The sequence below is a fragment of the Chenopodium quinoa genome, unplaced genomic scaffold (assembly GCF_001683475.1).
Source record: "Chenopodium quinoa cultivar QQ74 unplaced genomic scaffold, ASM168347v1, whole genome shotgun sequence".
Taxonomy (NCBI): domain Eukaryota; kingdom Viridiplantae; phylum Streptophyta; class Magnoliopsida; order Caryophyllales; family Amaranthaceae; genus Chenopodium; species Chenopodium quinoa.
In genome coordinates this window covers 72,562-83,267 of record NW_018743144.1, presented here as the reverse complement: position 1 = coordinate 83,267, position 10,706 = coordinate 72,562, and the positions used below count along the sequence as shown (strand labels likewise).

Below are 10,706 nucleotides of genomic sequence, written 5' to 3'. Positions count from 1 at the left end.
CATGGAGAAATATATGTGTAGAGAAGCGAATGTGGAACGTGCTGTAAATTTGCATAGACTTGATATTTCATACATTTCTTGACGTATTCGTGACAATCTCTCTCCTTGGTAGTCCAATAATAACCTTGTCGTTGAAACTTCTGGACTAACATCTTAGCATTCACATGCGTTCCACATATCCCAACATGAAGGTTTTCCATGGTTTTGTGTGTTTCTTTCTTGGCTATGCATAAGAGATTTCTCCCTAGTGCAGTCCTCTTTTGGAGTTCTCCCCTGATGAGCACATACTGTGAGGCCAGGAGCCTCAAAGCACGGTGTGCCCTTTTATCAATATTAGGAGGGTATTCTTCCTTTGTCACATAATTAAGGATATTTGTATACCATGGTTCTTCATCTTCTTCTTGTGCTTCTTGTTCATCATCAAGTGCGTGAACATAAGCCGACTCATATCTTCTTTCTATATTCAATGGCATTCTAATTGTGTTTGTTAGAATACGCATAATTAATGCTAATTTAGCCAGTGTGTCGGCAACTGGTTTTCTTCTCTAAGTAAGTACGTATATTCCACTTCATCTAGTTGCTCCGTGAGAGTTTCCAGATGAGCTTGATACGTAGCAAGACTTTCACTTCTCACCTTCCATTTCTTGGAGATTTGGTTAATAATTAGTGATGAATCACCATAGATTCTAAGCTTCTTAATTCCCAAGGCCACAGCTGTTTCTAATCCCAAGATGCATGCCTCGTACTCTGCGGCATTGTTGGTGACATCAAAGTCGAGCTTCATGGAAATTGGGATATGCTCTTCATTGGGTGATACGAGCAAGACCCCTACACCATAACCTTTTTGGTTTGAAACTCCGTCAAAGTAGAGAGTCCAGCTATCATCTTCGGTCATGAGTAAATCTTCGTCAGGGAAATCGTACTCATCTTCTTCTTTCTCAACTTCTTCTAGCGAAAAATCTGCTAAGAATTCGGAAACCGAAGAACCTTTGATGGATTTTTGTGGTACAAATTTCAAGTCAAACTGAGCAAGGTTGACTATCCACCGTGATAATCTGCCATTGAGTGTTGCTTTTTCGAACAAGTACTTGAGAGGATCCAGCTTGGACACGACATACACTGTATGAGTGAGCATGTAATGTTTTAATTTATGTGTGGCCCACATAAGTGCGAGACACAACTTTTCAAGCGGTGTGTATCGTGTCTCATATCCTTGAAGCTTCTTGCTCAAATAGTAAGTTGCATTTTCCTTTCTTTCTATCTCTTGTGCTAGAATTGCCCCCATCGTTTCTCTTGTGACCGTAAGGTAGAATCGAAGAGAAAAGTCAGGCATTGTTGGTGCTAGCACGGGTAGGTTTTCCAGGTACTCTTTGATTTTGTTAAAAGCTTTTTGCCAGTCATCATCCTATGTGACTGGGACATTTTTCTAAAGCTACTTAAATATAGGTTCACATATCGCCGTGAGTTTTGATATGAACCTACTTATATATTGCAGTCTTCCAATGAAGCCTCGAATTTCTTTCTCATTCTTAGGTGGTGGCATGGCCATGATCGCTTTGACTTTTGTGGTATCTATTTTAATCCCTCAAGAACTGATCATATATCCAAGTAGTTTTCCTAAAGTGACTCTGAATGCGCACTTTGCTGGATCTAATCTCATGTTATACTTGCGGAGTCTTTCAAAAATTTGCGAAGTGCAATGATGTGGCCTGGGAAACCTTTTGACTTGACGATCGTATCATCAACATAGACCTCCACCTCTATGTGCATCATATAATGTAACAATGCTGTGGCTGCTCTTTAGTAGGGGGGAACCTGCGTTTTTCAACCCGAATGGCATTACCGTATAGCAATATGTACCCCATTATGTGATGAATGTGGTTTTCTCCATGTCTTCCTCGGCTATTAATACTTGATTATATCCGGTGTAGCCATCCATGTACGATAGGAGTGTATGGTTTGTTGTGTTATCAACCAAAATGTCAATGTGAGGTAGAGGGAACCTATCCTTTCGGGCTTGCTTTATTGAGATCCCTGTAATCAACACACATTCTGACCCTTTCATCCTTCTTCGGAACTGGAACCACATTTTCTATCCATTCTGGATACTTGTATAATTTGATGAAACCTGCAGCCAAATGCTTTCTGATTTCTTCTTTGATTTTGAGAGCCACATTCAGTTTCATACGGCGCAACTTTTGTTTGACAGGCTTCATACCTAGAATGAGCGGTATTGTATGCTGAGCTATATCCCTGTCAATTCCTGGCATATCTTGGTACGACCAAGCAAATACATCAACAAATTCACTAAGCAAGTTAATTAGCTCTTTGTGTTTGTCTTGACTTAGTATTAGTCCAATTTTTACTTCTTTGATAGTCGTATCATTGGAAATATTAACTGTTTCTCTATCTTCAATGATTGTTGTTTTATTTTCGTGTTCGTGATGAAATCGAACTTGACTCCATGGTTTGGGTGGATTTAATAACTTGGATGAACCCTTATTGCCATGAGCGTTTTTGGGTTGATAGAGCTTAAATCCCTCGGGGCTAAGACGCATGTAGAACACACACGTTTTTTTAGAAAAATCGAAGGAAATTGACTGTGTGAAGAGAGAACAAGCCGCCAGACTGATTTTAGGACTGCCGTGACACGACATATATCACCGTTCCATGGTGCTGCACACCGTCAGACGGCGTACTGCACTGTGACACGACAGATTCTGTCGTGACACGGCAGTTAGAAAATCTGACTGGTGCCCTGTTTTCCTTCGTACGCAATCAAGTTATTCAATTTTTCTTATAGGACAGACCTAAATGCGACATTAAAACGTTTATGCTTATGCAAAAATGCCAAATTAATCATTTTTCAAGAATCTTTCAAGTCTCGTGTACTCATCTTAATTAAATACCGATCACTCAAATCGAAAAATAACCAAGAATCCTCCCTAGTGGAGTCGCCAAATTGTAGGCGTCGCTCGAAGTGCGCCTACGTTAAAGCATGTGTGAATATGCTTGACATTCATAGGAAGTGGGAATTGACAATACGATTAGGGACAAAGCAAATTTAGGAGCCGCCAACAAGTTTTTAGGGAACTTGTAAACCGTTCACGGATCATAAAAGGCAACCACGATTAAGGGACAACGATAGGCAACAACGATTGACTGTGAAGGTTACACCCCATTAATAATCCATGAGATTACTAACTCCATATGGTTCAGAACCACGAAAGGAGGATCGGGGATGTTGGTACGAAGTGAGTCATGGAGTCACATTCGCCCGTATTGGCCTCTACTCGATTCTTATTGTGAAAAGTGATTCCTGCGATCTCAAAGGCATACAAACAAAGATTCAATTTACTCCAATCTATTATTATGCTAAATTGGTTTAATATTAATGCAACACATAATTCTAAAATATTTGTGATCACTTCGATTATACAACAAGATTAAAAAGGAACCTAAACCGGTTGTCCAAATTATCTTATTAGGCGTGATTTTCAATTACATATTCCCTTTAAACATGCAATATAGTGATCATAACAAATATAATAGAATAAACATTAATATTGGAAGCAATTTAACAATAAATCCAACAATATAAAATCGTTAGAAAAATAATAGAAATAATAAACGATAATTAAATTAAATTAAATACAGTTGATTTGGGGCCTAACCTTCAAACAATTCTACCTTTTATGCCTTGTCTTAAGAACAGAACCACGAGTAAAGTATGGACTCCTTGGAGTGCTTGAAGAAGGAATTTTGAAAGAAGAAGGGTAGGCTAGTGTTTAGGCTAGAGCATATAGGAGAGAAAAATAGAGAATTGATTGATGCCCCGTACATCAGAAATGAGGGGTATTTATAGAAAAAATGTGCTGAGGGAACACACAGAACTCTAAAAAGATAAAAACCCTGAAAAATTGCACTGCGATACGGCAGAGGACACCGTGACACGGGGAAACCCACCGTTAGACGGGACAAGTTCCCGTGACACGGTGGATAGCTATGTGACGGGGGCAATATTTAGAATACGGGGAATAAAACGCGTGACGGGTTTACGCGGAAAGGACACGAAATTGCTCCGTGTCACAGCAGGGGCACCGTGTCACGGGATATCCCACAGTCGACGGAAAACATACCCGTGACACGGTGGACTACTACCGTGACGCGAGAGCCTGTAGTCCATTTTTCCGTCTAAATTCATTTTAAACCCTAATTTCGTTTAGCATTTTTATGTGCCGATTGATAATTTCGGGCCATTTCTGATTTATTATATAAATAAATAAGTAAATAAAATAAATAAAAGGTTTGGGCCAAAATAAATAATAAAAAGGTTTGGGCTGAAATTAAAAATAGAATTATGCTTTGACTAAACATCAAGACTGATCCATGGATTATTCAAATATTAAATTTAATTAAATACGATTTTTTGAAGCACTCTCGGGATTAAATACTGAACCCGACCAATAGTGGCGGTGAAAGGTTCATCATCAGGTTTGGTTTTGTGGAGACATTTTTAGATGTCTACAATATGATTGATTGGCCTTCGTTAGTTCTACCACTAGTGAGAAGATATTGGTTAAGCATGCAAAAGAGAAAATCCCTTATTCTGTAAACATGAAAAGATTCAGAATAAGGTCTATCAAAGTAATGGCGTGCAAATTCTTTCAAATTAACTATGCTACTCTCTACAATATTTGTTAGATCTTTGTCTCATAAATTAAAGAAGCGCTCAAAATATTTATAATAATATTCATTTATTCTAGGGATTACTGCAAGATCTAATGCAGGGAAGCCTAAGATAGCACCGAATTCTTCCGGTAAAGGGCTAATTTCATCACACCCTAGTCTAAAAAATGAGTATATGTATCCCAATATTCTAAGGCGGTATGAATGAAGTCTATATCAAGATCTACCCCTTAACACCATAGATACCCCCCATATGAAAATAGTCTAATTCTTTTCTCTCTTTGGCAGTTAAAGACCGATACCATTCATGAGTGAAGTTGGTAAAACTCTTAGTAATTAAAGACAAGATTTTTTTTTTTCAAAAGCTAAGACTATGTTTAATCAGCTGAAATTATGAAGAATATCGGCAGACCAGAGGGCTATTTATACACAACATCGACACATTTTTAATCCAGAAAGGATTTGGAGTCAGCGCTCTCCAGCGCCAAACGACGATTCTGTCGTCTAGCGCCAAACGCCAGCAGCAGAACGCGTGGCGCCAACGCAGAACGCGTGGCGCCAACGCAGAACGCGTGGCGCCACGTGGCGCTGACATATCTTATCAGCAAGCTATTCAAAAACCCCATTTTTTCGGCTATGATTCGAACCTGTACAATGGCTTTACGATTTTATCCCTTCTTATACCCTTATAAATTAATTTCATATATTAATTTCGATTTTTCTTTTTACGATTTTATTAAGACTTTTTTTAAGTTTGTTGTAAGTCCAATTTTTTTTTTTCTTTTTTTTCTTTTTGGGGAAGAAAGTCGGATACCCTCCATCAAATAATAAAAGTGACAGATTTTTTTTTGCGGTTAGTTTTTATTTCTTTTCTTTCTCTCTGTTTTTGAAAACTTATTTTAAGAAAAAAGCCAATCCAGTTTAATTTGGTCCATGGCAAGGGTCCAATAATAGTGTAGTTGGGTCGGGTTCGAAAAGAGTTTTCCAACGATATATTATAAGCCCAATTCCGATGAATAATGAGGAAGTTATGGCCAAATTACTAAACTAGGCCCGGTTAGATATTTTTGTGCGGCCCAATGATCTAAAGGAGGGCCTAATATTGGTTTATCCTTCCTAATTTAATTAGCATTGATAATTTGACTTTAGTTGACCATTTAGAGTTTTAATCAGAATAAAAGAAGTGTTTTTAAGGAAAATACAATTTTGCCCTCCTGTACGGCGTAATTTTATCAAATTAAGAAAACGCGTGGAAACTGTTTTCTAGTGTCTGAGGACAGGACCAGCGCCTGGTGCCAATCTTGGCATTTGGCACTAGCCCTGGCGCCTGGCACTAGAGTCCAAAGTCTGGTGCCAATTTGTTTTATTCTCTTCGAAACTCTGATTCGTTTTTTTTATCCATCCAGCTGATTTTCTCTATAAATAGCCTCCTAAAACCTCCGTTTTCAATCATAAAAAATCACCAACTCTCATCAAGATTCTCTTGATAACTCTCTCTCTCTTTTCTAAACTAGGTTTTTCATACAAAATTCCGCATTCACAATATCTAGAAACACCTAGCCAAGTTCGAAGTTGCCTTTGCCCTAGTCGTGAAAGGTTTTAATTTCTGAGGGTTTGGTCCCAAATCTCTATTTCAATTATTTAAATTAATTGTTTAATTTTATATTTTCCCTGAAGTTACTAACGCGTGTATTTTGTTATTAGAAAGAGATACGAGGCATCCAAGTAAGTGCTTTAATTGATTTGTTGATATTATGATATAGAAATCATGTCTAGGTTGTCATTATGATTCCTAGTGTCATGTTAGGGCGTTTTGATCTTCTTAGTATCATGTTTAGGGTAAAGAATAAGTTCCTTAGATCAATTATGATTTCTATGATGCCTTTTATTGTTCTTTCTAATATTCATGTTAGTATCATGTTAGGGTTAAAGCTTTAATTTTCATTGCTTAGTGACATGCTAGGGTTTGTTATTAATCTTGTTAGTATCATGCCTAGGATCTTGCTAGTATTATGCTTTAGCGTTGATATGATTATTTTTATTATGATAATTGTTATGATTATTATTATGTTGCTTGATATTTATTGTTATTGCTTGATCACACCTTTTATGCATGTTTAAAGGGAATTTGTACTTGTAATCACGCTTAATAAGATAATTAATAATCTTGTTTGGGTTAATATGATTATAATTCAAGTGATCGCCAATAATAGATTTGTTTGTGCATTAATATTCAACCAACATAGATAAACAGGTTTAGGGTAAACCTATTGATTGCACGTTAGTCAGAAAGCGCACATGAATACGATCAGAATAAAGTAGAGACATATTATTAGGGCAGGTTCAATCTCTTTTAGGTTGGATTTGTACCTTCATCCCCGACTACCAGTTATGGTTCCAATCCTATTGGAGTTGACGATCTCCTGGATCGTTAAGGGGTGTAACCTTCACCTCGTGAACGGTTTACATGTTCCTAAAACTTGTTGGCGACTCTTTTGCTCTATCTTCTTTCCCTTTGGACGCCACCGTACTTTAGTGTATGATCACAGTGGGGTTCAAGTTTGGGGTAATGCTGACGAGGGTTAAATTGGTCGCTACAATCTAACTCTCAATCAAACAATACTTATACGAACACCCTATAACCAAGTACAATGGCAAATAAAGGTTCGGTCCACGAGGAACGAGAGTAATTGCAAATCAATCTTAAACCTAAGCTAGTTCGAAATCAATGGAAAATGGTGTTCTAAAATACTACTAATAAGATGGGATAAACCAGATAAACTAAGACACTAGGGAAGACGGGAATTCACCAAACCATCGGTTACTACGCAACAAGGAATCACATAGACAAACGGGATATGCAAAGACTATATGTCTGATCAATATCATGAGGTAGGAAGACAACGGGCAATATTAAGCTTGGATTTCTCATGCACTTAACATTACTCGATACATAATCAAACCACATTCAACAATGAAATACTCAATTCACAATCTCTTGTTCAAATCAAGGATATCATGCAATCAAATTCAAGATTCTAGGTTAGCTACTCCTATTATAATGAATTAACATGCAATCGCATATAATCAATTTAATCACAATCCGTTTATCAAAATCAATCCTCAATTACATAGGTTACCTAGGCCAGGTTTCATCCCGAAACCCTAGCTAGGAGACTACTCACACATATTCATAATCAAAGCAATAATGAATTCCAAAAGCATAATAGATATAAACATGAATTCTGATTAAGGAATAATAAAGCTTGATTAATAAACAAGAATGAATAATACCAATTGTATTGATGCGAATCAATGGAAAAGTTCAAAACTTTGATATCTGCCATCAATGAATAATACAAAGAATCTTCGCAAATCTTGCTTCAAATCAATCCAAGAAAACTAAAATCGCTAGAATAATCTCTAAGAAAACTAATGAATCTCTAATACTAAGAACGTTCTCCAATAACTCTCTACAAAGGCTCTCAAAAACTATCTCTAAAACTGTCTCTAAATCTCACCTCTTAACCCTCACCATAAGGTTATATATATATATATATATATATATATATATATATATATATATATATATATATGTTTTAATTTAGAAAGCAATTGCGCAGGCTTCCCTTCGTAAATCAGCACGGCCGTGCTAGAAGTGGCACGGTCGTGCAAGCATGGCAGTAGCTGATCCGCAATATATTCAATTTTGGCACGGCCGTGCTAATGCCTGGCACGGCCGTGCTGAATTTGGCACGGCCGTGCTAATGCCTGGCACGGCCGTGCTGAATCTGGAAAATGGCACGGCCGTGCTGAATTTGGCACGGCCGTGCTAATGCCTGGCACGGCCGTGCAAGCATAGGCAGGAAGGTTGCAGGCACTTTGGTCTTCTTAAAATAGTCACAACTTCTTATCTAGAGCTCCGTTTGAGGCGTGCAATATATCGTTGGAAAGCTCTTCAAGTCTACTTTCCAATGCAATTAGAATCACTCCAATATCATTTGTATACCTAAAGTTATGAGCAAAATAGTGAACAGGTGTCATATTTGTGAACTGTTCTGCCTTGCCTGCTACTTAACTTGCCTTTCAAGGCCTTGAGAACCGCAGAAAAATCTTAGCTTGGTGGACTAAGATAGATAATAGCCTGATTGCGCACCAATGGTTTGGGACTCGACATAACTTGGTCAACTATACCTGTTAACACACCAAAAACAGACCGAAACCCGTGAAGCACGTAATATGAAGGAAACGAGTGTAACAAGGCAATAAACGACCAAAACGGGCCTAAATACATCCAAAATCACCCATTTATATGCCTTAAAGCGCGCCCTAATGTGCTCTTGTCAAATGCTTGAAATATTCCCTACATTAGTACTAGTATTTTATTTCAAGGACGATTTTCATTCTCTTTTGGTTTTTTACAATAAAATAATTTTTATTAACATATTTGCTATTTTATTATTATTAATTAAACGTAATAAAATCATTTCATTTTTCTATCTATTGTTTCTATATAGAACAAAGCTCTTATTTTCTTATGCTTACTTTAGTCAAGACTAGTAATGACTTGGTGGGTGATAGCGAAATCACAAAAATACTGTGTGAATTTGTTGTCTAATGCTAAGTTGATGCTTTATTTGGTTTGCAATTTTTGCCGACTCTATGAATGCTATTGAGATTTAATAAATCGCTTAATTCTTGTCTATATGTGATTATATGTTACATGAAATAATGTTCTTGATGATTTAACTGCAATTCACACGATCTAAATAAGTCGTGTTAAAATGTGCATGGTGGTAACACCAGTGTTTAAATTGTGCAGACTGTATATGCAAAATTACCACGTTTACACCAGGTCTCGTTGGAGAAGAATTACACAAATGGCTGAGACTCCTGAACAACTTGTTGCTAGGTTAAGAGCTCTTGAGCAAATGAACCAGAACCTTGGAATGTTGTTGCAAAACCAGCTAAATAACAACAACAACAACCATAACAACAATGACAATGACCCTCAAGCTGCTATGGCTAAGAAACTTACTGCATTAAAACCTCCACTATACATGGGGAAGGAAGATCCCATGTCGGTTGAGAAATGGGTACGTGACTTTGACAATATTTGTAGTGCTGCTGGTACCCCTAATGCTCAGAAGGTGGATCAAGCCACTTTCTATTTACGTGTGGCTGCTAATATTTGGTGGGAAAATGAAGGAGCCACTATAAGAGCTCAACAGAATTTTAACTGGGAGACTTTTAAGAAAGCAATCAGGGGTCGTTTCTTTCCTGAACACGTTAAGAGACAGAAGTACAGTGAGTTTAGTAGATTTAACCAAACAGCTGGTATGAGTGTGCAGGAGTATGCTGAGAAATTTAATGAGTATGCTAGGTTTTGTCCCAATGTAGTGCCTGATGAGAGATCCAAAGCTCAGAAGTTTGAAGATGGATTGACTTTAGGATCCAAAAGAAGGTGATTGGGGTTGGTACTGCTTCTACCTATAAGGAGGCCTATGATAGAGCTTGTAATATCGAAAGGATTTTGAAACGTGAGCAAGAGGTCAAGGATAGGCATAAGAGAAAAGGGAATGGTGAGAGTTCATTAAACCCTCAAGGTTATGACAAGAGACCACGCCTCGAGGGTAATAGTAATGGGAATGGTGGAAATGGTTAGCAGGGAGGCCATAACAACAACAATCGAAGCAATAACCACCGGGGCCAGGGACAACAGAATCAGCAAGGATCTCGCAATCGACCATGCCGTAAATGTGACAAGAGACATCCAGGACGCAACTACAATGGAGATTTTCTTACTTGCTTTGAATGTGGGGAGTTTGGTCACAAGAAATTTGAGTGCCCAAAGAAGCAGAATGGCAATAATCAGGCTCAGAATTGGCAAGGCAACAATAATGGCAATAATGGAGGTGGTTATGGGAGGAACTCAAACTACAGCAACCGTTTCAACAACAACAACTCTCAGGGCAAAAATGGCAATGCTCAAGGAGGGAATGGTCAAAACAACAATA

The 10,706-nt window shown here is 37.8% G+C and overlaps 1 protein-coding gene across 1 annotated transcript; it reads left to right on the top strand.

Annotated features, from left to right (window-relative positions):
• The first annotated feature begins 9,569 nt into the window (after nucleotides 1–9,569).
• LOC110732108 lies at nucleotides 9,570–10,157 on the top strand. Its single transcript, XM_021912026.1, has one exon. The coding sequence runs from the start codon at nucleotides 9,570–9,572 to the stop codon at nucleotides 10,155–10,157; it is 588 nt and encodes a 195-aa protein (XP_021767718.1).
• The last annotated feature ends 549 nt before the right edge of the window (nucleotides 10,158–10,706 follow it).

Coding starts and splice junctions, on each gene's coding strand:
- LOC110732108 (XM_021912026.1), top strand. CDS start 9,570: ATGGCTGAGACTCCTGAACAACTTGTTGCTAGGTTAAGAGCTCTTGAG.